At 41.6% G+C, this 25370-nt stretch overlaps 3 protein-coding genes across 7 annotated transcripts; 2 read left to right on the top strand and 1 right to left on the bottom strand.

Moving 5' to 3' along the window:
* The first annotated feature begins 106 nt into the window (after positions 1-106).
* LOC4334345 (putative ALA-interacting subunit 2) lies at positions 107-3432 on the top strand. Of its 5 annotated transcripts, none has more exons than XR_001544520.3 (10): positions 107-266; positions 650-711; positions 802-876; positions 975-1091; positions 1265-1335; positions 1461-1755; positions 1853-2142; positions 2428-2511; positions 2926-3044; positions 3177-3432. XR_001544520.3 is itself a non-coding variant. In XM_015775088.3 (9 exons), the coding sequence occupies exons 1-8, from the start codon at positions 176-178 to the stop codon at positions 2480-2482; spliced, it is 1056 nt and encodes a 351-aa protein (XP_015630574.1). In that variant the 5' UTR covers positions 107-175; the 3' UTR covers positions 2483-2511; positions 2926-3432. The 5 variants fall into 5 exon arrangements, 3 of the variants coding, with proteins under 3 accessions (XP_015630574.1, XP_025879770.1, XP_025879769.1); XR_003241305.2 differs by having other exon boundaries at positions 2998-3044; XM_015775088.3 differs by having other exon boundaries at positions 2926-3432.
* An 11473-nt stretch (positions 3433-14905) lies between these two features.
* LOC4334346 (transcription factor PCF6-like) lies at positions 14906-19145 on the top strand. The gene is made up of 2 exons (NM_001418751.1): positions 14906-16341; positions 18725-19145. The coding sequence occupies exon 1, from the start codon at positions 15241-15243 to the stop codon at positions 16312-16314; it is 1074 nt and encodes a 357-aa protein (NP_001405680.1). The 5' UTR covers positions 14906-15240; the 3' UTR covers positions 16315-16341; positions 18725-19145.
* An 882-nt stretch (positions 19146-20027) lies between these two features.
* LOC4334347 (probable glutathione S-transferase GSTU1) lies at positions 20028-21135 on the bottom strand. The gene has a single exon (NM_001418750.1). The coding sequence runs from the start codon at positions 20999-21001 to the stop codon at positions 20306-20308; it is 696 nt and encodes a 231-aa protein (NP_001405679.1). The 5' UTR covers positions 21002-21135; the 3' UTR covers positions 20028-20305.
* Positions 21136-25370: the final 4235 nt, after the last annotated feature.

Here is a 25370-nt window from a genome sequence, read left to right on the forward strand (position 1 = left end):
CCGGGCTTTAATCGAGATCACATGGGCCCAAACGTTGAGGAGGCCCAGATTCCGCGGCTCGCTTCGTCGTCTCGTCTAGCTCCGTCTCCTCTCGCGAAGTCTCCTCGGGCCATTCTCTCGCCGGATTCGGATCCCGCGGCGGCGAGCCGACTCGGCGGGGGGATTTGCCGGCGGGATGATGGAGGAGGCGAGCACGTCGGCGTCCGGTGGTGGGGGGGCCGCCGCGAACGGCGGGCAGCGGGGCTTCCCGCCGGCGAGATCGGGAGGTGAGTCCGTACACGTAGCTTAGCTCTGACGACGGGCTCGCTTCGATCTGGCGTCGTTGAGGTCATAGGCTGGAAGTGTTCATGATACTTACATATGAATTTTGGCGAGCGTCATTTAGCATGGTGTTAATCGGCGGAGGGGAAATGAATAGCTATCTCTATCGTTCCTCCTAAACCATGTAAATATGGATAATTGAAGCATTTTAGGCAGTATTTTGTATTTATTTGCGCTTGCTGAACTTCGCATAGATGATGAACTATATTAGATGATGAGAGAATGATTTGTTTTACAGACTACAGATTTAATTTTATTTGCTTCTTTATTATATATGCAAATCCTACTTTATTACATGGTCATACAGTTAATCGTGTTGGTTTTGCAGTGTTCTATAGGTTCACTCAGCAGAACCTCCCAGCTTGGAAGCCGGCAATGACACCAGGATGTGTAAGTTGGCATTGACTCAACTACATGCTTTCTACAGAATTTAATTTGTTGTTTAATGTATATAATATGGTATTACCTTCGTTGTTTCAGGTGATAACTATTTTCTTGATGATCGGAGTTACTTTTGTTCCTGTTGGGCTTGTTTGCCTTCATGCTTCAAATCATGTAAATTGTTTTTCATTTCTGTCCGGTGGATGTTGAACTACCATCAGTTGGTGGATCATACTAATACACACTAAGTTCTCCATATTCTGCGTGTGCAGGTTGCAGAAATTGCTCACCGTTATGATATTGATTGTGTACCTAATGCTTACAAAAGAAATAGGCAGGCGTATATTAAAGATAGCTCGATTTCAAAGAACTGCACTCAAGAAGTGAAGGTATTCCTGTGAGATCTAACATCCCTTTTTTCCATAATGATTTTTCTCTCCAGTTTTATTTGTATTATAATTATCTAGGGTTTTTTTGGCGCACAGATTACATCATGTTGCTGTTTCTTCCTGTCCATATCATGTGTAATTGGGCCAGAAATTCATAGTGTGTATCTTTGCAGGTTAAATACCTTATGAGAGCACCAATTTATGTGTATTATGAACTCGACAACTTCTACCAGAATCATCGCAGGTGATGAACTGATGATACAACTTTATTCAATTTCCTGTCATTGTATCGATGTATCTGGCTCTCTCTTTCTGAAAAAGAATCTCTGTGTATTATTAACGAACAATGGAATTTGTTGATGCTGACAGGTATGTCAAAAGTAGAAGTGATAAGCAACTACGCTATGGGCAGAAGTACACACATAGTTCATGTGATCCTATTGAAAGGAATGATGGCCTTCCAATTGTTCCATGTGGCTTGATTGCCTGGAGCTTGTTCAATGACACTTATGGATTTACCTGTGGATCCACGGAAATAAAGGTCAACAGGAAGAATATTTCATGGAAAAGTGACCGGGAGCATAAGTTTGGCAAGGATGTATATCCTTTTAACTTTCAGAATGGATCCTTAATTGGGGGAGGAAAACTTGACCCTGCTTTACCAGTGAGTACTTGTATATCTCAATTATTGTTTATAACTTAATCATGCACAGATTTTTTTTTTTGGTTTGTCATTAGCAAAACACTTGTTTCTCTGCCAGCTGAACCAGCAGGAAGATCTTATAGTGTGGATGCGTACGGCTGCTCTTCCCCAATTTCGAAAGCTCTATGGTGTCATTGAAGAGGATCTACAGGCTGATGAAATCATTACGATGCACATAGCAAACAATTACAATACCTACAGTTTTGGCGGCAAGAAAAGCCTAATTCTTACAACATCAACCTGGCTAGGTGGCAAGAATGACTTTCTTGGATACGCATATCTTATCACTGGCTCCTTGAGCCTTTTCTTAACCATTCTCTTTGCTCTGATTCACGTGAAAAATCCAAGGTAATTATTAAGGTTTACTTTTTAAGTTTATCCTGTATGAATTTATGGTGTTACCATCTTTCTTTCGGAGCCAGGCAATAAATATTCCTCTTGATCTTTTTTTTTATTTTTCATTAATAACTTAACTTCCTCTGCACATACGTCTGGAGTGTTCTGTAATCTGTACATGCGCACATCAATAAACAAAAATCTCCAATTGATTGCTGTATAATTCTACGTGTGTTGCTGTAAACTTTAGTTTGTCTATTAACTAGACTTGGTCCTCATGTTTTGAATAATGTGCAGGCCACACGGTGATGCCAATTACCTATCATGGAATAGGCCAAACAGCAATAGCTAAGCTGCCTACATAACTGTACGATATGTAAGGTAAACATTTGACAAATACAGTGTAGTTGTTTCCCTGTAAAACCAAGACTATTCTTCTTTCATATGATAACATAGAGTTCAGACTGAATTTCGTGGCAGTGCAAATAGAACAACCAATTTTGTCATTGCCTTTTCTTTTAAGAATGCACACAATTTGTGCATTTGAAAAGAACTGGTATAATTGGCAGTTTTTAGTTCATCCAAACATTTGGTATGTTGGGATAATAAAGTGCTGATGAGGATTGACTGGCTTCTTCATGCATTTTAATTGGCTCTCTACATGCTCATGAAGAAAACAAACTAACAAGAATTGTATGTGCGTGTGCCATACTATTTGAGTGACCATGTATAGTATAAATGCGTTTGTCATAAGGTTTCTGCCACTACTGCCCATATCTTATTTCCATCGTCCAGTCTAACCATTGTGAAGATAAAAGCTGACTTGGATTTCAAGAGATGGACAAGTTCAATTTAACAGTTGTGCAGGTCCGAGAATTTCCTCAGTTCATGAGCTTCACTATGCAAGAAGAAAGGTCCATCTTATCCCAATCTCTCTCATCAACTTTTCTGTTTTTCTTCTGGGAGATGTGTGAGCTTTCTCACGTCATACTTGCCTGAACTATGGAAGTTGGCGATTCTACCAAGGTGAAGGTTACATTTTGCAGGTGCATAAGCATCAATGGGCGACACCAATGCCTCGACTGGTTCATTCATTGACGACATGATGTCATACTTTTGAACTGACTTGCTGCTCATATGACGAGCTGTTATAATCTCCTTTGTTCATATGACCTTTACGTGTGAACAAATATGCTGTGCTGGTTTATAGCTGATTTGACAGACAACTTTGCTTTAGTATAAGTAGAAACCTCTCATGCTCGAGCATCATTTTCAACAAAGCTATTTCATTGTCTTCCCTTATTCCTAATGGTCTATGACTTGTCTATATTTATAGCATCGTTTTTTTTTTCATCGAAGAAACCATCAAATTTTCCGCTGCTCTTTTTTTTTAAATTTTTTTCCTTATCTTTGCTTCTTGTTTGTACTATAAAATCACCAGGCTTGTTTCTTAACCAGCTAAAAATGTTGTGTTTTCACCTAAAACATTTTTTCATTGAAAAAACCATCAAATTTTCTGCTGCTCATTTTTTATTTTTTTTCCTTATCTTTGCTTCTTGTTTTGTACTATAAAATCACCAGTCTTGTTTCTTAACCAGCTAAAATGTTGTGTTTTCACCTAAAACAAGGTAGAACATATTTATAATCCATTCAAGGACTATAATTGTTTAGAATCTGTTGCAGTCTGTCGATGTTTCGACATATATACATAGGATAAATTTGCTGTTCGATCATGACTATTAGGCTGTGTTCATTCCTCGTGGTTCCCAGTTAATCTGCAGTGCACGTAAAATGAAGCTATCCATTAGCACGTGATTAATTAAGTACTAGTTTTTTTAAAAAAATGAATCAATATGGTTTTTTTAAAAAAAAAAACAACTTTCGTATAGAAAATTTTCGCAAAAAGCACACCATTCACCCCGGACCTCCCCTGTGAAACCAAGTGATCTTGGGATTCGACGACAACATGTTCGGCGATCACATTGACACCAAATCGTTGATGTGTCACGTCAAGCTCCGAGCGCTTGTCACCGACGCGCCAAATCTATCCTTCCTCACGCTGAAGCTGGGAGGAGGAGACGAGAGGATCAAGGCGTCGTCTCCGGCATCGCCACCATGGACAGGAATTTGATCGTGTTCTACCTCAACTTCACCAAGAGGATCGTTGGCGTCAACCTCATCTACGACACCATCGACGAGTCCCTCTCCATGATCCCGATGTTATCGAGCCACAAAGCGACGATCCATACCACTCAAATGCTCGTCACGCGCCGCCGTACCACCACCGCCATTGATGATGATGAAGGGGACTACGCTCTAACGTATCTGGGCAAAATGGCAGTGGAAGAAAAACCCGCGGACAAGCCGGGGGACATGCCGGTGATCAGCTGGCCAGATGTTGTCTACCAATGGCGGCCATTGTCGTCGCTCCCGTCGTGGAAGATGATCAAGAGGGCCAAACCTTCCCGGCGAGTGGATGGTCGATAAGTGGTTCTACGTTGACACGGCCTTCATGTCTGATGATGGCCACGCCTTCTGGGTGGATCTCATGTGGGGTATCCTGTTTGAGGACTTTTACGGAAGTATATATTTGTAGTATATGAAAGGGTAGATTTGGTATTGTTAAAAATCTGAAAGGGGTTGTTTAGTCATTTTTAATTGAGATTTTTTCCAACAGGATTTATTTTCCATCGGTGGTATTTTTCGGATCTCGTCATCCGTTCGTGATATCAATCCAGTCTACCCCCTCCGTCCCAAAAAAAACCCAATCCTGAGTTTGAACTTGGAGTTCAAACCCAGGATTGGGTTTTTTTTTATGGAGGGAGTACGCGGTACGCCGGGTAGTCGGCAGCTGCCTTCACGTTGTCTCGCGTGTGGCTCCTCGTACGCAACGACGTCGTCGCCGCCGCCGGAGCCGGAAGCGACAGTCTTCGCCAGGAGCAAAGCCACCGTACTGCCATTGTTGTGCGTAGAACTATCGCCGCCGTCGGGCCCAGCAGCAGCTGTCCGCTTCCAGGAACTTGCTTCCGTCAGTCTCTAGCGATATAAGTTCTCTTGAGTGTTAAGCCTGAGCCCGTGACAAGATATAACTACTGTATATGTGCATTAGACTTGTTTGATGATTCAGGCTTCATCCGCTTCAATGAAAATGGATACACAAGCAATAATTAAACCTATCTAGCTCTATCTAATTAGTTCAACTCGAAGTAATTAAGTTAACAAGTCTAATTCTCTACAAACACTTGTGAATTGGTTTACTTGTGAACTTTTATGGTGGTCAAGGTCAGACAAGAGTCCTTGTCTAGTAGAACTATTAATTTGTGATTTGTGCATTACTTATAGTCTATCGCCGCCGCCAGGCTTCCCTGCCCTGCTGCTGCCGCAATGCCGCATGCCGCCCTGCTGCTTCCACCTACCACCGCCCCGCTGCCCTTGCTGCTGCGAGCTATCGCAGCTGCGCGCCTATGGCACGGTCCCCCAGTGGCGGCTTTGACTGGGCGCCTATCGATCAGATCTGACTAAGTGAGGAAATACGAATTTATAAAATTACCCCCACGCAAATAGATGAAAAGACAAATATACTCTATTTAATTTATACTGCAGAATAATTTTGAGAAAGATCAGATTAATTTACACCGTTAGATCAAATATACTGGTAGTATATACTTGCAGTACAATATACCGTAAAATTTCTCATCATGTTTTGCCGCTGCGACGACCTCCTCTCCTCCTCCAACGACGTCGAACCGGTACACTTGGACTCCATAGATCTACCGCCAGAGCCACCAAGTGTCATGGCTTGCGATTTCACAAGCTATCTCCCTCCTACTCTTGCCGCTGTCCCTCACGCCAGTTGATTGCTATATAATTCTAGGTGTGTTATTGTATTTGTATATGTTATAGACTTTAGTTTGTCTATTAATATGCAGACCGCGATTTAGAGTTAAGAAAGAGGGTTTCGAGGCCGACAATTTTGTCTTTGCCTTTTCATTTTTTTTTAAAGAAAATGCACACAGTTTGTGCGTATGCAAAGAACTAGTATAAGTAGCAGTGTTGAGTTCATCCAAACATTTGGTGGAAGTGCTGATGAAGATTGACTGGCTTCTTCGTGCATTCTAACAAGAATTGTACATGTGCGAGTGCCATACTATTTTAGTGATCGCGTATGAATGTGTGTTCTTCATTGCGAAGATGATAGTTGACTTGGATTTCAAGAGAAGGACACGAACAATTTGACAATTGTGCGGGTCCGAGAATTCATGAACTTCACTGGTCATTACTAAGCGAGAAGAAAGCTCCGTATATACTTACTACCTCCGTCCCAAAATATTTGACGCCGTTGAATTTTTTAAAAATGTTTGACAGTTCGTCTTATTCAAAAAATTTAAGTAATTGTTAATTCTTTTTCTATCATTTGATTTATTGTTAAATATACTTTTATGTATACATATAGTTTTACACATATCACAAAAGTTTTTGAATAAAACGAACGGTCAAAAATGTTTAAAAAAGTCAACGGTGTCAAACATTTAGGGAAGGAGGGAGTATCCTAACCTTTCTCATCAAGTTATTATCTGTTTTCTACTCGTATTTGAAAAAGTGTGTGAGCTTGCTCACTTCAAACTACTAATACTTGATTGGATTGTTGTATAATTCCATGTGTGGAAGCGTGAAGATCACATATCGCAGGTGCAGAGTAAGCATCAATCGGTGACACCAACGCCTCAACTGGTTCATTCAATATTGTCGACATGATGCTATGATGCCATACTTTTGAACTGACTTGCTGCTCATATGACGAGCTCTTACGATCTCCTTTAATTGTTCAAATGACCTTCACATGTGAACAATAATTATGTTGTACACCCTCCGTACTATGAAAAACAAATTTCTATCTATAAATCTATATTTATATTCAGATTCATAATTAGAATTTTTTTAGACGAGAGAGTACTGATTTATAGCTGATTTGACAGACAACCTTGCTTTAGTCATGATAAGTAGAAACCTCTTATGCTCGAGCATCCCTTACAATTGTTGGAGTATTTAGTTGTCTTCTCTTATTTCTAATGGTATGTGACACATTTTTCATTAAAAAAAACTATCAAATCATCCGCCGTTAAATATGTGATCCGAATTTTAGGCCCACAATATATTCGGATTAGTTTCCTATCAGGACTTCGAGTCTTTGTCTATTAGGACTCCTAGATTTCTCCTATATATATATCCCTTGTAAGCCGCATGCATGAGGAGGGTGGGACAGCCCAATATATCTCTTGCGTTTGTATCCAACTCCTCAATAGTGATCATTGCCAATCAGCGTCCGTGGTTTTTTCCGCAAGGGTTTTTCACGTAAAATTCGTCTCCATTGTGTATCTATTTTCATATTATCTGCTGCTTTTTATTATTATTATTTTCCCCTTTTCTGTGCTTCTTGTTTTGTATAAAATCGCTATATTTGTTTCTTCACCAACTAATATGTTTGTGTTTTCACCTCGGACAAGGTAGTAGTACAATTTATTTATACTATCCAGCCAAGGAGTCTAATTACCTGATACAAAACGGAGTTTTGTTTAGAGCCTGTTGCAACCTCTCGATGTTTAGGCATCTACAGTATGCACATAGGCCAAACTTGCCACTGTAACTTCATCTTACTGTATCATATGCATGCCATGCATACAGTGGGAACTTGTGCTGAATCACTGGTACGTTGTTCAAAGGTCAGTTGTCCGTGCTATTCATACAGTGCTTGCTTTGAGCCGTACGACTGTCCCTCTGAAGAATCTACTCCTACGTACTACTCCTACAACTAGGGTACAGTACTCTGTTATGTCACGGACTCGCAGGACGTGCAGGATGTAGGGGGTGTTTAAAGGTGGGATGTCTTTTAGTTCACGCTAAAATTAAAAATTTGGTTGAAATTGAAATAATGTGACGGAAAAATTGAAAGTTTGTGTGTGTATGAAACTTTTGATGTGATGGAAAAGTTGGAAGTTTGAAGAAAAATTTTGCAACTAAACACGGCCTTTGTAAAGTTTTGGTGTGTCACATCCAATATTATATAGGGTATCGTATAGAGTGTTCGGACACTAAAAAACTAATTACAGAATCTGTCAGTAAACCGTGAGACAAATTTATTAAGCCTAATTAATCCATCATTAGCAAATGTTTACTGTAGCACCACATTGTCAAATCATGGAGCAATTAGGCTTAAAAGATTCATCTCGCAAATTAGTCGCAATATGTGCAATTAGTTATTATTTTAATCTATATTAAATACTTTATATATGTGTTCAAACATTCGATGTGATATGGTGTAAAATTTTGAGGTAGGATCTAAACAAGGTGTAATTATGGTTTTTTGACATACTCCTACCGCAGATCATATAGTTTTCTTCCTTTGTTTTTTTGATGGCAATAGGCCGGATCGGGCACAGGTAGAGCGAAACCATGTGAACAATGTGATGGATGCGCAAGCGCAGCGCGGAGCCAACTCCACATAAGTTGTGTGGCCACCAGAGCTCCATCGCAACATCTTTTCTACATAATTACCATCCATGTATGGAATAATTAGTACTAATAAGGAGTATTTATTTCCTATGAAGATCAATTTTAACCATCCCCGCTTTCTAACAGGAGAAGGGAAACGATATGCGTACTAAACTATTTTTATAAACTTTTTACACATATGAGGTGTCACATTGTGATTGAATCTTTAACCTTTTATTATAACTTCTAGTTAACTCAATCAAATGAATTAGATTTCTATTAGTAAAAAGTTTGTAAGAAATTTTAGTACATGTAGCACTAAAAAAAGAAGAAGAATTACACATAAAGTATTGCTACTACTAGTTATTGCTCCCTCCGTCCTAGAATGTAAGAAGTTTTAGAATTAGACACGGTTATTAAGAAAGTATGTAGAAATGAGTGGTGGAGGGTTGTAATTGGATAAGTTTTAAAAGTGAATGTATGTGGGAGAAGTGAATGGTGAAAAGCTGTGATTGGTTGTGAAGAGAATGTAGATGGAAAATTTGTTATATTTTATGATAAATTTTACTTCATCCGTTTCACAATGTAAGACTTTATAGCATTGCCCACATTCATCTAGATGTTAATGAATCTAGACATGCATATTTGTTTAGATTCATTAACATATATATATATATATATATATATATATATATATATATATATATATATATATATATATATATATATATATATATACACACACACACACACACATATATATATACAAATTTGAACTTGTTTTTTTTAGATTTTGATTCTAGGTATATAGCATCCATACATATAATTAGTTAGGTATGCAATCATGGATTGTGAAATAAAGTTAATTTTGAGTTGTTTTGTTGATAGGTATAGGTATGAATCGAATTATTATAACTAGGTATATACTCACAATTTAAAAATTATGAAAAATTTAAGTGATTTTATGCATTAGATATCATGGTGCCCCATATGAGTGTCATATATATATATGTGTGTGTGAGCAATTTAAAAAATCTTATATTATGAAACAGATATAATAAAAAATAAAAGTTATTATATTTTAGGACGTATGAAGTACCATCTATAAGCAACCAGGGTTGTGTTGGTTAGCCGCGAAGTAGTAGGCTCATAGAAATTGCTCGAAAAAGAAAAGTCCACTCTATCGTAAAAAAAGGTCTTAAAAAAAAGGAAAAGGTGCGCAATAACTGCAGGCGGCAGGCTCTGTCTAACTGAATTCTGAAACGACATGTGCGGTGTGCCCTTTTCCCAGAGATTGTCAGCCGCGCCGTCGTCAATGATGGTGTCAATTACTAGTCCTACTCCGTCTTTTTTTTTCTTTCTTCATTCAGCTCAAGCCACGCCGTTAGTTAAAAAGCACCGAAAAGGAGAGGTTCGCTACTGATCGAGCAGCTATTTGACGTAGCAGGAACATGAAATGTCAGGGTCCTAGTGGCTCATGGCTTTTTTTAATTTTTTATTTTCAAATAAATTCTTCCAAAACTCACATTTAAGGCTGCGTTCGTTTGTGTGAGATAAGGTGAGAAAACACCTCGTTTTCCACATGCACGCTTCCCAAACTACTAAACGGTGTGTTTTTTGCAAAAAATTTCTATAGGAAAGTTGCTTTAAAAAATCATATTAATCAATTTTTGAAATTTAAAATAGTTTATACTCAATTAATCATGCGCTAATGACTCATCTCGTTTTACGTATCTTTCTAATTTTCTCAATCCCCTATCTCTCCAACTCACCCTAAATCTGAACCTCGTAGCGAAACAATACAGCACAAAACATGGTAGAGGTTTATTATTATGTAATGGTAGCGCACAACGATACAAGCAATGTACCTTTGCTCATGTAAAGTCATAAGAGCAAGGTTAATAGTATAGCTAACTACTAACTTCAATTTATCTATAGCTAATCTAATAGCTAATTCATACAATAGTTGCTTACTATACTATTAGTATATGGTCCCACTGTCATACACACATTGTATCTTGGAGTCCGTGTTGTAGCTGGCTACAGATCTGTAGCCCGCTGTTCTTCTCTCTCATCTTTTATCTTATTAAAATATGTTTGTAGCTGGCTAATAGTCTGCTATTATAACTGCTCTAAGGTCATTCCCAACCCAATGACTAGGATGATGTCCATAACATTAAATAAGCTGCCACATAGGATGAAAAATGATATGGCAAGTGAATAAATGAGGAAAGAGAAGGAAACCATGTCTTGCATGAGACATGGTTTCTACACAACATCCAAGACATCATGTGAGATAGGTAGCATTAAATTTAAGTATGGAATAGTGGTGTTTGCATTGGAAGAGTAGTGTCTAGTACTAGTTTCTTGATGATGTGGAGTTTATGAAAACTATGTCTAGTGTCTTAGGTTGGGAATGGCCTAAGAGAGGCAGAAGTAGACACAATTAACCTGATCCGGTAAAAGTGTAGTGCATTTTCGAGTGACACACAACTACGGCTACATTGTGACAATGACACAAAACGATAGTTTGCGGGACAATTGGGACAGTAGGTATAACAATTAACCAATATATATACTCCCTCCGTCTCAATATGTAGCAACCTAGCTAGGATGGGATTAGACTTGTAGTTCTAGGATGGGTCTAATTCCATCCTAAATTGCTACATATTGGGACGGATGGAGTAATTACTTACTACTATTATTATGTAAAAAAAATACTTACTACTATTGCTATAGCTAGTATATCTAGTTAGTATTTGTACATATGTGTGTAGGCGTGGGAGTGTGTATAACGGTGTATGTGTGTGCGTGTATGTGAGCACATATATCATGCCATGAGAATCATATACATTCATATGTATATCTAGGAAGATGTAAAACCAATCGAATTATTCCTACCATATTCATATGTGTAATATCAATCCATGTAACCAGGAATTGAACACAATCGAAGATGACTTTGATGTCACTCAAATTGAACACAATGATAGCTTGACTGTGTGTTGGTGTAGGGAGATTGAAAGAGGATGAAAATGAAGAAGGACGAGGGAATCAACACCTTAGATAGAAGAGAGCGATGAGGGATGTCAAGGAAGAAGGAGACGTCAGCAGCATGAGAGTGTCTAAACTCCTAATGGCATGGTAGCAACTGGCTTGGGCAATACTACCTCTCATGTAAGAGATTTTGTCCATATAGTTAGATTGAGGTAGTACTTCATATACTTAATCGGAACCTATTATCAACATAGTTTGAGGTTAGGTGGGTAGCGGCTAGTGGGTTGGACCATGTTGCGAGCCCAACAAGGAGGAGGTGAGTTGGGGTTTAGCCCAAAATTAACATTGTTGATTTGGAATTCAATAAACATTTTTTGATATATTTGAACTGACTTCGACTTGAAAGGCTGTAAAAGGAGGGAGGAAAAGAAGCAATGGAGTGGGGGATGCACTCGGAGGGAAAGAGGAACATGCAAGGGCTTTAAAACATCTTCACAAAAAAAGATCACTTATTTGTTTGTATTTCTATCTGCAGTGAGCTGGCACGTTTCGATGTCTATCGACAGTGAGCTTGCGTATGTTTCGATGTATATCTCTCCTGGCTTTAGCTAGGGAGATTCGTTCTAGCCTGGTTAAGCTATAGTGAAGATAAACCTTGCTAGTTGTTAGATTTCAGTAGCCGCTAATTCCTGCCTATATACGCCAAACTATCAATACCCAATAAACGGGGGCAAATTATTTGTGGACATCTATACCCCTACAATTTTCTCGCGACGCTGGCTTGGCCCACAAATTAACATTGTTGATTTGGAATTTAATAAATATTTTCTGGTAGATTTGAACTGAATTCGACTTGATAGGCTCTAAAAGGGAGGGAGGAAAAGAAACAGGAGAGTGGGGAATGCACTCGAAGAGAAAGAGAAACATGCAAAGGCTTCAAAACATCTTCGCAAAAACAAATCATTTATTTTGGACTTTGATGCGAGGTTTGTTTGTATTTCTATCTATAGTGAGCTGGTACGTTTCAATTTCTACCAGTCGTGAGCTTGCACGTTTCGATTTCTATCGGTAGTGAGCTTGCATACGTTTCGATATATATCTCTCCTGGCTTTAGTCGGCGAGATTCATTCTAACCTGGTTAAGCTACAGTGAAGATAAATCTTGCTAGTCGTTAGATTTCAGTAGCAGTCAATCTGTGCCTATGTATGTCAAACTATCGACGACCAAGAAACAGGAGCAAAATACTTATAGACATCTATACCCTACAATTTTCTCGCAACACAAGCTTGCTAGAGATCAAGAGATAACCGACTTTAAAACCAGTAGACCAATGTTACTTTAGCAAATGCATAATCTTTGTCTAGGTAGTTAAGACTACCATTGATCTCCACATCATGACTATATATGGATTATTAATGTAGTAGCATGGTTGCCCAACTTGTGTCAAAGTAAATGTGCCCCCCCCCCACAACACACACACACACCTCAAAAAAAAGTGTGTGCTCCACATTGGAGTAACAAGCAACTACAACAATACATGCAGGAATATGAGCATCCACTGTTTGCCCCCCTGGTCCCTTCCATGCAGTAACAGTTGTCGCATCCTCGATGCGCCATGGAGAGTGGCAGGATTGGCAACCCAAGCCACCACCACCTCCCGTTACTCGCCGCTAACACCGTATCCTCGCAGCGGCACCCTCCCCAAGCATGATGGCGTCAAGGAAGAAGGAGACATCAACAACATGATGGTGTCTGAACTCCTAACGACATGGTTGCAACTGGCTTGGGCAATACTACCTCTGTCCCCATAATATAAGAAATTTTGCCCATATAGTTAGACTGAGGTGGTACTTCAAGCACTTAATCGGAGCCTAGTATCAACATAGTTTGAGGCTAGGTGGGTAGCGGCTAGTGGGTTGGGCCATGTTGCGGACCCAAAAAGGAGGAGGTGAGTTGGGGTTTGGCCCAAAATTGACATTGTTGATTTGGAATTTAATAAACAATTTTTTGATAGATTTGAACTGAATTCGACTTGTCGAGTTATAAAAGGGAGGGAGGAAAAGAGTAAGAGAATAGGGGATGCACTCAGAGGGAAAGAGAAACATGCAACGGCTTTAAAGCATTTTCACAAAAAAAAGATAACTTGTTTGTTTGTATTTCTATCTGTAGTGAGCTGGCACGTTTCGATTTCTATCGGCAGCGAGCTTGCATACGTTTCGATGTACATCTCTCCTGGCTTTAGCTGGTGAGATTTGTTCCAGCCTGGTTAAGCTATAGAAAAGATAACCCTGGCTAGCCGTTAGATTTTAGTAGCCATTAATTCCTGCTTATATATGCCAAACTATCGACGGCCAAGAAACGGGGGCAAAAAATTTGTGAACATCCATACCACTATAATTTTCTTGCAACACTGGCTTGGCCCAAAATTAACATTGATGATTTGGAATTTAATAAATTTTTTGGTAGATTTGAACTAAATTCGACTTAACAGACTATAAAAGGGAGGGAGGAAAAGAAGCAAGAGAGTGGGGGATGCACTCGGATAGAAAGAGGAACATGCAAACGCTTTAAAATATATTCGCAAAAAAAATCACTTATTTAGGACGTGATGCAAGGTTTGTTTGTATTTCTATATGCAGTGAGCTGGTACGTTTCAATTTCTATCGGTAGTGAGCTTGCACATTTCGATTTCTATCGACAGTGAGCTTGTGTACGTTTCGATATATATCTCTCATGGCTTTAGACGGCGAGATTCGTTCCAGCCTGGTTAAGCTACAACAATGATAAACCTTGCTAGTCGTTAGATTTCAGTAGCAGTTAATTCGTGCCTATGTTCGCCAAACTATCGAAATGGGAGCAAAATACTTACGGACATCTATACCCCTACAATTTTCTCGCAACGCAGGCTTGCTAGAGATCAAAAAATTAAAACCAGTAGATCAATCTTACTTTACCAAATGCATAATCTTTGTCTAGGAATTTAAGCTAGGCTACAATTGATCTCCACATCATAACTAATGGATTGTGAATGTAGTAGCATGGTTGCCCAACTTGTGTCAAAGTAAATATGTCTCCAAAAAAAGTGTGCGCTCCACGTTAGAGGAACAAGCAAGCACTGTAATACGTGCAGGAATTGAGCATCCACTGCTTGCCTCCCCCCTTGGGTCCCTCCCATGCAGTAACAGCTGTCGCATCCTCGGAGAAGGGGCAGGATCGGCAACCCAACCTAAGTACCCAACCCAACCCCCTTCTCCTCCCGTTATCCCGCCCGCTAACGCCGTAGCCTGGCGGCGGCGCCTCCCCAAGGCCGTCCACTGACAGGTGACAGCTACACCAGTGATGAGGCAGTGAGCTGCCGCTGCCGCTGCCGCCGCCGCAGGCAGATCTGACACACGCCGCGCCACTCCAAAGCCTACTTCCGCTGCTGCTGCACGGCACAGCTGCAGCCAGCAGGCAGCAGCAGCAGCAGCAAGCGCCGGCCCGCGCGCGTGACGAGAGAGAGCGCGCGCGCGTGCGAGGCGAGGCCAAAAATCACCCACAAAAGCAAGCGAAAAACACCGCGGAAAAAAAGGGAGCCTCTCTCGCGGAACAAGGCATTGCCCGCCCCGGTCACCGCATTTCGGGATGGAGGCGGCGGTGGGGGACGGGGAAGGCGGTGGCGGCGGCGGCGGGCGGGGGAAGCGTGGGCGGGGAGGAGGAGGAGGGGAGATGGTGGAGGCGGTGTGGGGGCAGACGGGGAGTACGGCGTCGCGGATCTACAGGGTGAGGGCGACGGGGGGGAAGGACAGGCACAGCAAGGTGTACACGGCGAAGGGAATCCGCGACCGCCGCGTCCGCCTCTCCGTCGCCACCGCCATCCAGTTCTACGACCTCCAGGACCGCCTCGGCTTCGACCAGCCGAGCAAGGCCATCGAGTGGCTCATCAACGCCGCCTCCCCCGCCATCGACACCCTCCCGTCCCTCGACCCCGCCGCCTTCGCCGCCATTCCCCACGCCGCCGCCGACGCCGCGCCCACGCGGCGGCGTTCGCAGCAGCAGCAGCAGCAGCTCAGCAACAAGTCCGGATGCAGTAGCACGTCGGAGACCAGCAAGGGGTCGGACAAGGAGGTCACCGTGGCGAGCGCCCCGGCGCAGGCCGCGTCGTTCACTGAGCTGCTCATTGCTGGGGTGGCGGCGTCGTCGGCGGGGGGTGGCGCCATTGGCAACGGCGCCGACTGCGTGGGCATCGCGCACCCCGGGAAAGGAGGCGCGGAGGGGGCGTCCACGTACGGCTTCTCCGCCGCCTCGAGCTTCGGCGACGCGCCACCGATCGGCATGGTGCCGGCGCCGCCGTTCAACTTCTCCGCCCCCGGCGCCGACATGGCGGCGCACTACTCGCTCGCCCAGGACCAGCTGGCGGCGCCTCCGCCTCCTGCCGGAGGCGACTACAACCTCAACTTCTCCATGTCCTCGGGTTTCTTGGGTGCCAATAGGGGGACCCTTCAGTCCAATTCGCCGTCGAACATGTCCGGCCACCACCACCACCACCATCAGCAGCAGCTCCAGAGGCTGGACGGCTCCACCATTTCCTTCCTGCTTGGCCACGCCGCCGCGGCGGCGCACCCGGCGGCGTCCGAGGGCCAGATCACCAGCACCGCCGCGTTGCAGCTGTGGGATGGATTCCGCCACTCCGGCATGAAGGAGAAGAGCAAGAACTGATCGATCCCAGCAACGCATCCTCCAAAGGTAAGAGACTAGATTTCGTAATCTAAGACTAATGTTCGCGCAATTTCGTCATCTTGATTCGATTGCAATCTTCTTGGAAGCCGCTCGAGGTGGCCTCGTTCCCTGAAAAATCCCACTAAAAACTCTTTTGTTGCATTCGACGTGTGTCCCCAAAAACTTTCGAGGCGGGATACCTGCATTTTGCTTTGCATGGATTCAGGCCAAACAGGTGTCGATTGCTCATCGCTGGGGGAAGGATTTCGTAGGAATCAGGCCAATCACATGGGTTCTGAGTTGCACGGATTTGCATTTTTAATGCAATAAACTGTAGGAAGCCATATCTACTCTACGTCGCATTATACACGGAAAAAGGATCGAAGTTAATAGTATGAATTGCATCAACATGAACTGGCAAGCTGTATATACTGTTCGTATGACAATATATGCAGCAAGCCTTGAATGAAGCAAGTTACTGTTCAAATCACAAGAGTTCCTTCTAAGAAAATTATGGAAAATAAGTGAGATCTTTATACAGTAAGAAAAGGTGTTTCATTTATTATTTGCATTGCAATGCGTACTCATTACTAGAACTTACCAGTTCTAGTAGATTATTAAAGCATGATGAACAGTACTTAGCCAAGTAGTAATTGGTTTAATTAGGAAGTTAGAAATTGAAGAAATGCTCTATATGTCTAAAGGAACAGTGCTTTATGATATTTTTTTTTCTGAAGTGAAATGTTGAAATGACACTTTGGTACAACCACATAAAAGCCAAATTAAAGAAGTGAAAAACTTTATGGTCATATATAGCATATAACATCTCAAGGTGGGTTGTGGATCAAACAATAAATTTTAGTAAAGTGAGACCCACTTTAGGCCCTGTTTAGTTTCAAAGTTTTTTTCCAAACTTCCAACTTTCCATCACATCAAACCTTTCATACACACACAACTTTTCTATCACATCGTACCAATTTCAACCAAACCTCCAAACTTCAGTGTGAACTAAACACAGCCTTAGTTTTTAAGAAGGATGCCATAATAAAAGATTTTTCCTAGTACTAACAGAGGTATGCCTGCTCTGAATATGATAATGGAAACCTGGAGTATAAAAGACATTAGATATTTGAAAGTGTTGACAGTACCATAAAGCATTTCTACCTGTGCATGATTAGTTAGTAGTACTTGTTCTCCTATCTGAAGAAAAGATAGAGTTAGTACAGCTCTGAATGATCAACTTTATGAACCTTGGTAGTATTAGATAGTCTTCTATTGATATGTTATAATTGTTTGGTGATCTTATTTATTCCATCATCACAATTCACACTTGTTCTATACAAATTTTCTCAACTAAAGCTTGATATATATGAACCAAAGTTCAGCTCAATTTTGCTTTGGCATTAGAGCCTGTCAAACCAGTGTTAGAAATGAAAATCAATTAAAAAAAATCCTGAAAAGGGTAGGACTTATGTATCTCTTGTGCTTTTCCTTTAATTGGGCTTTGCAAGCTTCCAAAGTGAGCTAGGCACCTTGCATCTTATGGATAGAACGTTGTTTTCCTTCAAATGTTGCAAACTTCCAACTTCGCACTATCTAGTGCAGGTCCATTTGGAAAAATGTTGGCTGATGGGTAGTGTTCCTGGTGGGGGACCTAACCAGGTAGTGTACACGATTACATGTGCAAACCTGACCATTGTTAAGTATTAAAACATCATACTCAAATCTTAACCAGTACTAGTAGTATTGTTTAGAAAATCCTAGACAGCTGACCTCCTAATTTGCTAGCCAATTAATTAGGAGCATGTTTTGATTCAGTGTATGCATGGACACCTTCTTGCTGGGCATCTAGATTAAGGTAATACTCTATTTAGTAGAAGTACTAGTAGTACATTTTTCTGGCGTGACTGCTATGCTCATCAACAGGGAGTAAATTGAAGTAGTCTGAGAGACAAACAGTCAGGGAGGTAGTACAGTTTCAGGTCTTGATGGATGTTCCGTTCCTAACTGTATGCTGGCATGGTTCTCACTGCAACCAACTTCCAAACATGAAGAACGTTTTCAAAAATTGAAAATGAGTTCATTTTTCTTCAGACACGAGTTGTTCTTTTCCCCCCGTTCGTTGTGTGCAGTAAAAGCTGCCGGCAAGTCACTCTACATCATCTGTTCAATATTCTTTTTTTTAGATAATTCTGTTAAATATTCTCATCTTATTATACTAGTATCCCCCAATGGCATCCTAATTTCTGTTCACATAATGCCTGAGGTGTCCTCATATCACTACACAAGTTGACATCTACAAGAAACATCTTACAATACAATTTTCTTACCAGTAGCATTTGCAGTACAAACTACAGTAATTAATTACTACAGAATTTTGCATCTCATCACCATGTCTGTCAACCTGCAGGAACTGAAGATATCATCATCAGATTAATTGTTGTCACCTTTCCAGCAAGAGCTCACCGTGGGGAGCTGCTACAAGTTTATTGCGATGACTGCCCGTGTTCTTTTAGCTGGGTCATCGTTCTGCTATGCTGTTTTTTGGCCATCATGAACACCCTGCCGCTGCTGCTACCTGCCATTGCCATCACTCAGACAATCTTGTGAATTTCCTTCTTTTTCCTAGATGAAGCTGCTGTACAAATTTTTGTGGGAGACGTGAGTTTCGAACAAGAATAAGCGTGTCCCGTAGCCAGCGTTAAACCTTTCCCTTCCAGAAATATTTTTCGAGTGAATTGAAATTCATATGTGCCTCTGGTTATTGGAGTGGCATTATTGTGTTCTCTCTGTCTCGCGGTTTGCGCTATAAAGTTGAGATAAATCTGATCATCTCGTGGTTCGTCCCGTTTATTTCCTCAGGATTGAATTTAAATTCCATACATACATGGCTACATACTACATTTGTCAAAAGAAAATCCAACCTAGGTAAGGATGTAGTCCAAGTTTGATTATTTTTTTTTAAGACGGAGAGAGCAGTCCCTCTCTTTAAAATATACTTTGCGAGGGAGTAGACATTTTGCGTGATGCCTGGTCTCCAATATTGTTAGAGGTGTGTTAGGACATAGTAAAATGTACTTTCTCCGTCCCGCAAAAAGACCTAATCTAGGAGATGAATCTTGACATACACTATATTCATATTTCATCTTTAGAATTAGATTCTTTTATGAGTATGGTGACTGATTAGCTTATGGATAGGTTCTTTGTAGTGGAACTAGGATTCATCATTCATGTACTAGACAGGGGTGTTTGCATTTACAAGTAATATGTATTTTTTCATACTCCCTCTGTCCCTAAAAAATCTCCCTAAAAAATCAATCTAGTACCGGATATGACACATCATAGTACTACGAATCTGAACATATATATGTCTAGATTCATCGTATTATAATATATCTCATCCGGTGCTAGATTCGTTTTTTTATGAAACAGAGGGAGTATGTGTTTATAAGGATAGTCGGTAAGTGGCAGAAGATGAGTGTGCGCACATCACGCTGTGACTCTAAGTTTGTACCGTGTTTTTTCCCAAAGCTTTTTCCCTTTTAGCCTTGCACCGTGTGGACATGGGGCCAAATCTAAGTGATGGCCTGCTAGGCAGCAACAATATAGCATGGGCCTCACGGCCCATATAGGCGTTTGGAGTGTGTGTCCTCTTGCACGTGACACCTTGAGAAACACGGAGAGAAAATTCCCGAATTAGTGGCTAAACAACTAAACAAGTACTCGTACTAACTTAAATTTCTATAATGCATAAGAGTACTCAGCAATCCGCATAACCAAAGCCAACTTTTTTTAGTTTCAAAGGACAAACTTTATTTAGTGACAATCTCAGAGAATCGGAGGCAACTCTCTGCTGCCACCAACCATCCCACACACAAGCACTCAACGGTAACAACAAACTCACACACACTTGGCCACTGAAACAACGGACGAATCGTTCACGTAGCGAACGCAACCGCCAATCGATCCCTGCAACTTCGCATCCACCGATCTACTCGACGCCGTACTTCTTCTTGAGGACGCCGACGAAGTCGTAGACCTTCTCCGGCGAGGGGAGGTGCTTGACGACGGAGTCGATCCGGCCGCACCGCCGCGCCCACGCCGCCAGCCTCGGCGCCACCTCCTCCACGCTGAACCCGCCGCACCTCTCGTAGCTGTAGAACCACGCCGTGAACGGCACGAGCGCGACGTCGACGAACCCGAGCCTGCCGCCGCCGCCGCCGCCGAAGAACTCCCGGTCGCCGAGCTCCGCCTCCAGCGTGCGGAGGATCTCCGCCATCTCGCGCCCCGCCGCCGCCTGCGGCTCACCCTTGAGCCTCCACAGCCTGGACCCGCAGTCGTAGAGCTTCCTGTCGACGTAGTCCGCCCAGAACCTCGCCGTGGCGCGCGCGTACGCGGCGTCGGCGTCGCCGGAGTTCGCCGGAGGGAGGAGGTGGGGGGTGCCGGGGAACGCGTCGTCGAGGTACTGGAGGATGACGAGGGACTCGGAGACGGGGCGGCCGGCGTGGAGGAGGACGGGGATCTTCCTGTGGACGGGGTTGGAGCGGAGGAGGAGGTCGCTCTTGTTGCCGAGGTCCTCCTCGCGGTACTCGAACTCCAGCCCCTTCTCCGCCATGGCGATCCGGCACCGCTGCCCGAACGGGCTCACCCAGAAATCGAGCAGCACCAGCTCCTTCTCCTCCGCCATGGCTATAGCTTTTCAACTAGAGACCGAGTTGTGTGTTGTTCTTTGGTAGTGGAGGGCGATCAGTGGGTTGGTCGCTTTTATAGGTAGCAATGGATGGATTCCTCAGCATTCGACTGCATCGCGCCTTTATCACTTGGGACTCATTTAGGACATGATACAGTGACAGCGAAGGATCTCAATCCGTTTATGATGTGTTTAGTTCACGTTAAAATTAAAAATTTGGTTGAAATTGAAACGATGTGATGAAAAAGTCGCAAGTTTGTGTGTAGGAAAGTTTTGATGTGATGAAAAATTTGAAAGTTTGAAGAAAAAATTTGGAACTAAACTCGACCTCCTTATGTTGTGTTTAGTTCACGCTAAAATTAGAAGTTTGGTTAAAATTAGAATGATGTGACGGAAAAGTTTAAAGTTTATGAGGCTGTTTGGATCCATCCCATAGAATGCCGCACCTCATGTTAGTCAGCTACAACTGCTTATCCTTTGTTTGTTTTGCTTCTATAGTTTAGCCTGCCAAAGAAAGTTAGGTAGCTTCTTGCTGCTTTGCCACATATTTTTGAGCCAAAGCTATGTTAAGAATTTCGTTCGCCACACTTTTGGTATGTGCTAACTTGAGGTGTGGTAAGTTGAAATACCCAACCAAATATACCTTATGTGTGTAGAAAAGTTTTAATGTAATAAAAAAGTTAGAAGTTTAAAGAAAAAATTTGGATCTAAACACGGTGTTAGAAGTTGAGCGTGAGTTCGGGAATGGTCGGGTGGTGACAGCCTGACAGGTGCTCGGTAGGTTTGATGGTGTGTGTTGTTGCCGTATGTGATGAGCTCACAAATGGTGCGAGGGTAGGGAGCAAAACAACTGAAACACTAACCCATGCCCAGTGCAGCAGCTCACCGGCCGGCGAATTCGTGTGTCACTGCTTGCGTCAGTGAAGACGGGCGCCGTCATGTTTATTAGTATACTCAAGTTTATTTTTCCTTCGTGTCAAAAGACAGGGGCGTTCAAATTATAATCAAAATAAACCTTATCAAAATTTATCAATAGTACTAAATTAGCAATATTATAAAAAATGATAGGATTTCTTATATATTTACTAAAGTTCGGTAACAAACTAAATATAGGTATATCTTTTTGGTATATCTTTTTGCAATTTTACCAAAAATAGTGTGGTTGAAAATGGCATCAATCAAACAACCCATTTAATACATATATATTATTAGATCAAGATATAATTATTTTTCTCTTTATCTACTCATAGTATATTTATATCAATTATTTTACAAAACTCTAATACGAAATGATTACTGAAAAGATAAATTTATTTTTTGTACTAGAAAAATGCCCGTGCGTTGCAACGGGTGAAGGTTATTTTAATCTTATTATTATTATACGTTTTACTTTAGGTGAAATTTACTGTGAGAAATCGTTTGAATATATATTTTATCCAACTTCCTTTCATGTTGATTTGGTGTTTTTCATCATCTTAATTTGAAAATTTAGAGTTCTAATTTGGGAACTTTTGAAACGGGGGTTTCATATTTGGCTTGTGGGTTTGATTGCTTGCGGTTGTCGGCCTTGCGTGTTTTACACAGGATGCGGAAGACGCGCGTTCGATGCCAGGTGATGGAATCGGACAGCGTGAGCGTGTGCGACGATGGACGAAAAATTCTACAGAAACCAAATTTAAATTCAGTTTAATTTATTTATTGCTACATCCGTACTAATCAAAACATAAAAAGTTTTATAGTTGGACACAAGTATTAATAATAAAATTTGTGAAATTAAATGGGAATAAATTCTAAAGGCTAAAATTATTAAATTTTGAGACGGAGAAAATACCAAATAGCATACTCTATAGCCAATCACAATTAGAAGATTAGGGCACCCACAATGGTTATCTATAGGCTCTCTACAAGAGATCTATGTCAGCATATTTTTCTACTTGGAATGTATTAAATGAAGAGAGAGAGCAAAGCTATCTACTAACTTAGAGATAGTCTATAGAGAAAAACGAGGCAATGCATGAGAGAGCTATAGATACCAATGTAGACATACTATTAAGGTGGTTTACTATTAATCGAGTCTATTGCTGAGATGTACATGTTTTATAGATAGCACCTTACTTTACCATTGCGGGTGCTCTTATGGGCTGATACGTTACTTGGGCTGAGGCCTAGGTAGGCATTGAGGACGTCAGCCCCTTCGCTGTCCGTCTCACCTGCAATACCGGTCTAATCCCTTTTTTTCTTCTCGCTAATAAACGAAACGGCTAAACAGAATAAACGAAGCCGCAAAACAGAAACAGAATCGGATTAGAAAGACGTACGAAAATTTGTGGCAAAAACATCTTCAATTTTTATAATAGGTAAAGATAAACGATAAATAGGTAAAGATAAACGATAGTGGCAAGAACAAACTTGTTATAAAATGCAGGGAGACAGTAAGTCGAATGCACTAAAACAAAGTGTACTAACTCTCAACATCGTGCGGGCCTGCGACTGCGAGGGAGGTGGACGGGACGGCGGGTGGTGGGGGCGTCGTGGATGCGATGCTAATAACAACCGGCGCACGGCGGCACGCGGATTGGGGATTTCGCGGGGCGGAAGTGTGCGACATACGTACGGGATGACGCCGCGGCGGCGGCGGCCGCCCGCGCTGCCGCTCCTGTACGCCGAAGAAGCAAGAAAGATCGCGATGTAATTAAGCCAATTAATTGTGCAATTTTTGTATGGAGTATGTTGCTCCGTATACCATACAATTTTTTTTTGCCTGTTTCTCGGATCTAGATATACTGGATTTTGCAGGAATCGACGTGCATCACATGGATACGTCTCGAACTACCTTCACAACGCAACAGTAGGTCAGTAGTTGGTGGTGATCAGTTTCACACGTGACCGTTTTCGTGCGATTCCGTGGCAGTGACTGGCTGGCGTAAAAAAAAAATAATGCACTCCATAGGCTACGCTAACCCAATCACCTCCTTCTCTTGTTCTTATCTTTAATGATATCGCCCTCAGTGTTTTCGTGTATGTTAGTACATGTAGGCTGGTACAAAATCACACGGTAACTTAACAACAAAAGAAAACACTTACGAATTACGATACTACCAGAATGCGCTATCGCGCGCTATCAGTGCTATAGACTGAAATAGGCTAAGGCCCCGATCGAGAGTGAGAGACGGGAAATAATTCCTCCGGTACGGAAAACGAAGCCGACCATTAGTACATGATTAATTAAGTATTAAATATTTTTTTTTGCAAAAATAGATCAATATGAATTTTTTAAGCAACTTTTATATATAAACTTTTTTTAAAAAAACACACACACCGTTTAACAGTTTAGGAAGCGTGCGCGCGAAAAACGAGGTGGCGGGAGCGGTTGCCCGCGGGAACGAGTGCACCCTAAGAAAGAAAACTGGATATGAATGACATAGTGACGAAGCCACCTCCCAAACATATCGGACGATCGACCAGGCTCCACCGATGTAATAGATATTAAAATTAGTCGATCATAAAAAAACGCTTTTAGTCATTCGGGCTTGACGGGCGGCGGTGACTCCACCACTGGAATGACATGACGGTGCATGTTAGAAATATTTCTTTCTCTTTGTAAATCATTATTATTGAGTAATGCTAGATAGTGAGCAACATTCCATCATAAAGTTAAATCTAGGGGTGGATGCTTGTTAAACCATAAACCACTATGGTTATTAAACGAAATGAACTGAATATGAGTATGGAAAAAAAAAAAGGCTTCACCTAACGGATATGAATATGGGTACCCATATGGCCAGCCCCTTTTCCTGGTTAAACTTCCATATCTTTTAATGAGAAAATGAGTAGAGTATATCTCATTTTAGCCTTTTGGACCTCCCTATTCGTTAGGTGAACTAGTGACTATCTTATCCTTCGGATAAAGGTTGTCCTTTTGTTGCGGGGATCCTTGGGGAAAAGATTGAATCACTCTTGTTATATCGCTTGATTTACTATATAAAAATGTCCCCTCTTTTTCGCCCCTTTTTTTTTTGAGAATTATAGCCCAGACATATAACTTTAAAATTCAATAAAACTAATAAAGAAGGAAACATTCAGATACAAAAGATAAGTCAATAAAATAAAAAAGTTAGATTTTGGTTCATCACATAGTATCGTAATTTTAGATGGCTGATTTATTTTTTTTAAAAAAATATTTAGGCGGTTGACAAATTTCATGGTTTTTTCTCCCCAAGCCCACCTTAGTACTCCTATGGGCCTCTTCTTATTCCTCGTTAAACCGAAGGCCTTGGACCAAATACACAGCCCATTAACACAAGATTAATGACCCACAGGAAGGCTAGTCAACGGTCAACGCTTGACCGCCCCCAACGCGCCAAGA

Source organism: Oryza sativa, chromosome 3, assembly GCF_034140825.1.
Source record: "Oryza sativa Japonica Group chromosome 3, ASM3414082v1".
Taxonomy (NCBI): Eukaryota; Viridiplantae; Streptophyta; class Magnoliopsida; order Poales; family Poaceae; genus Oryza; species Oryza sativa.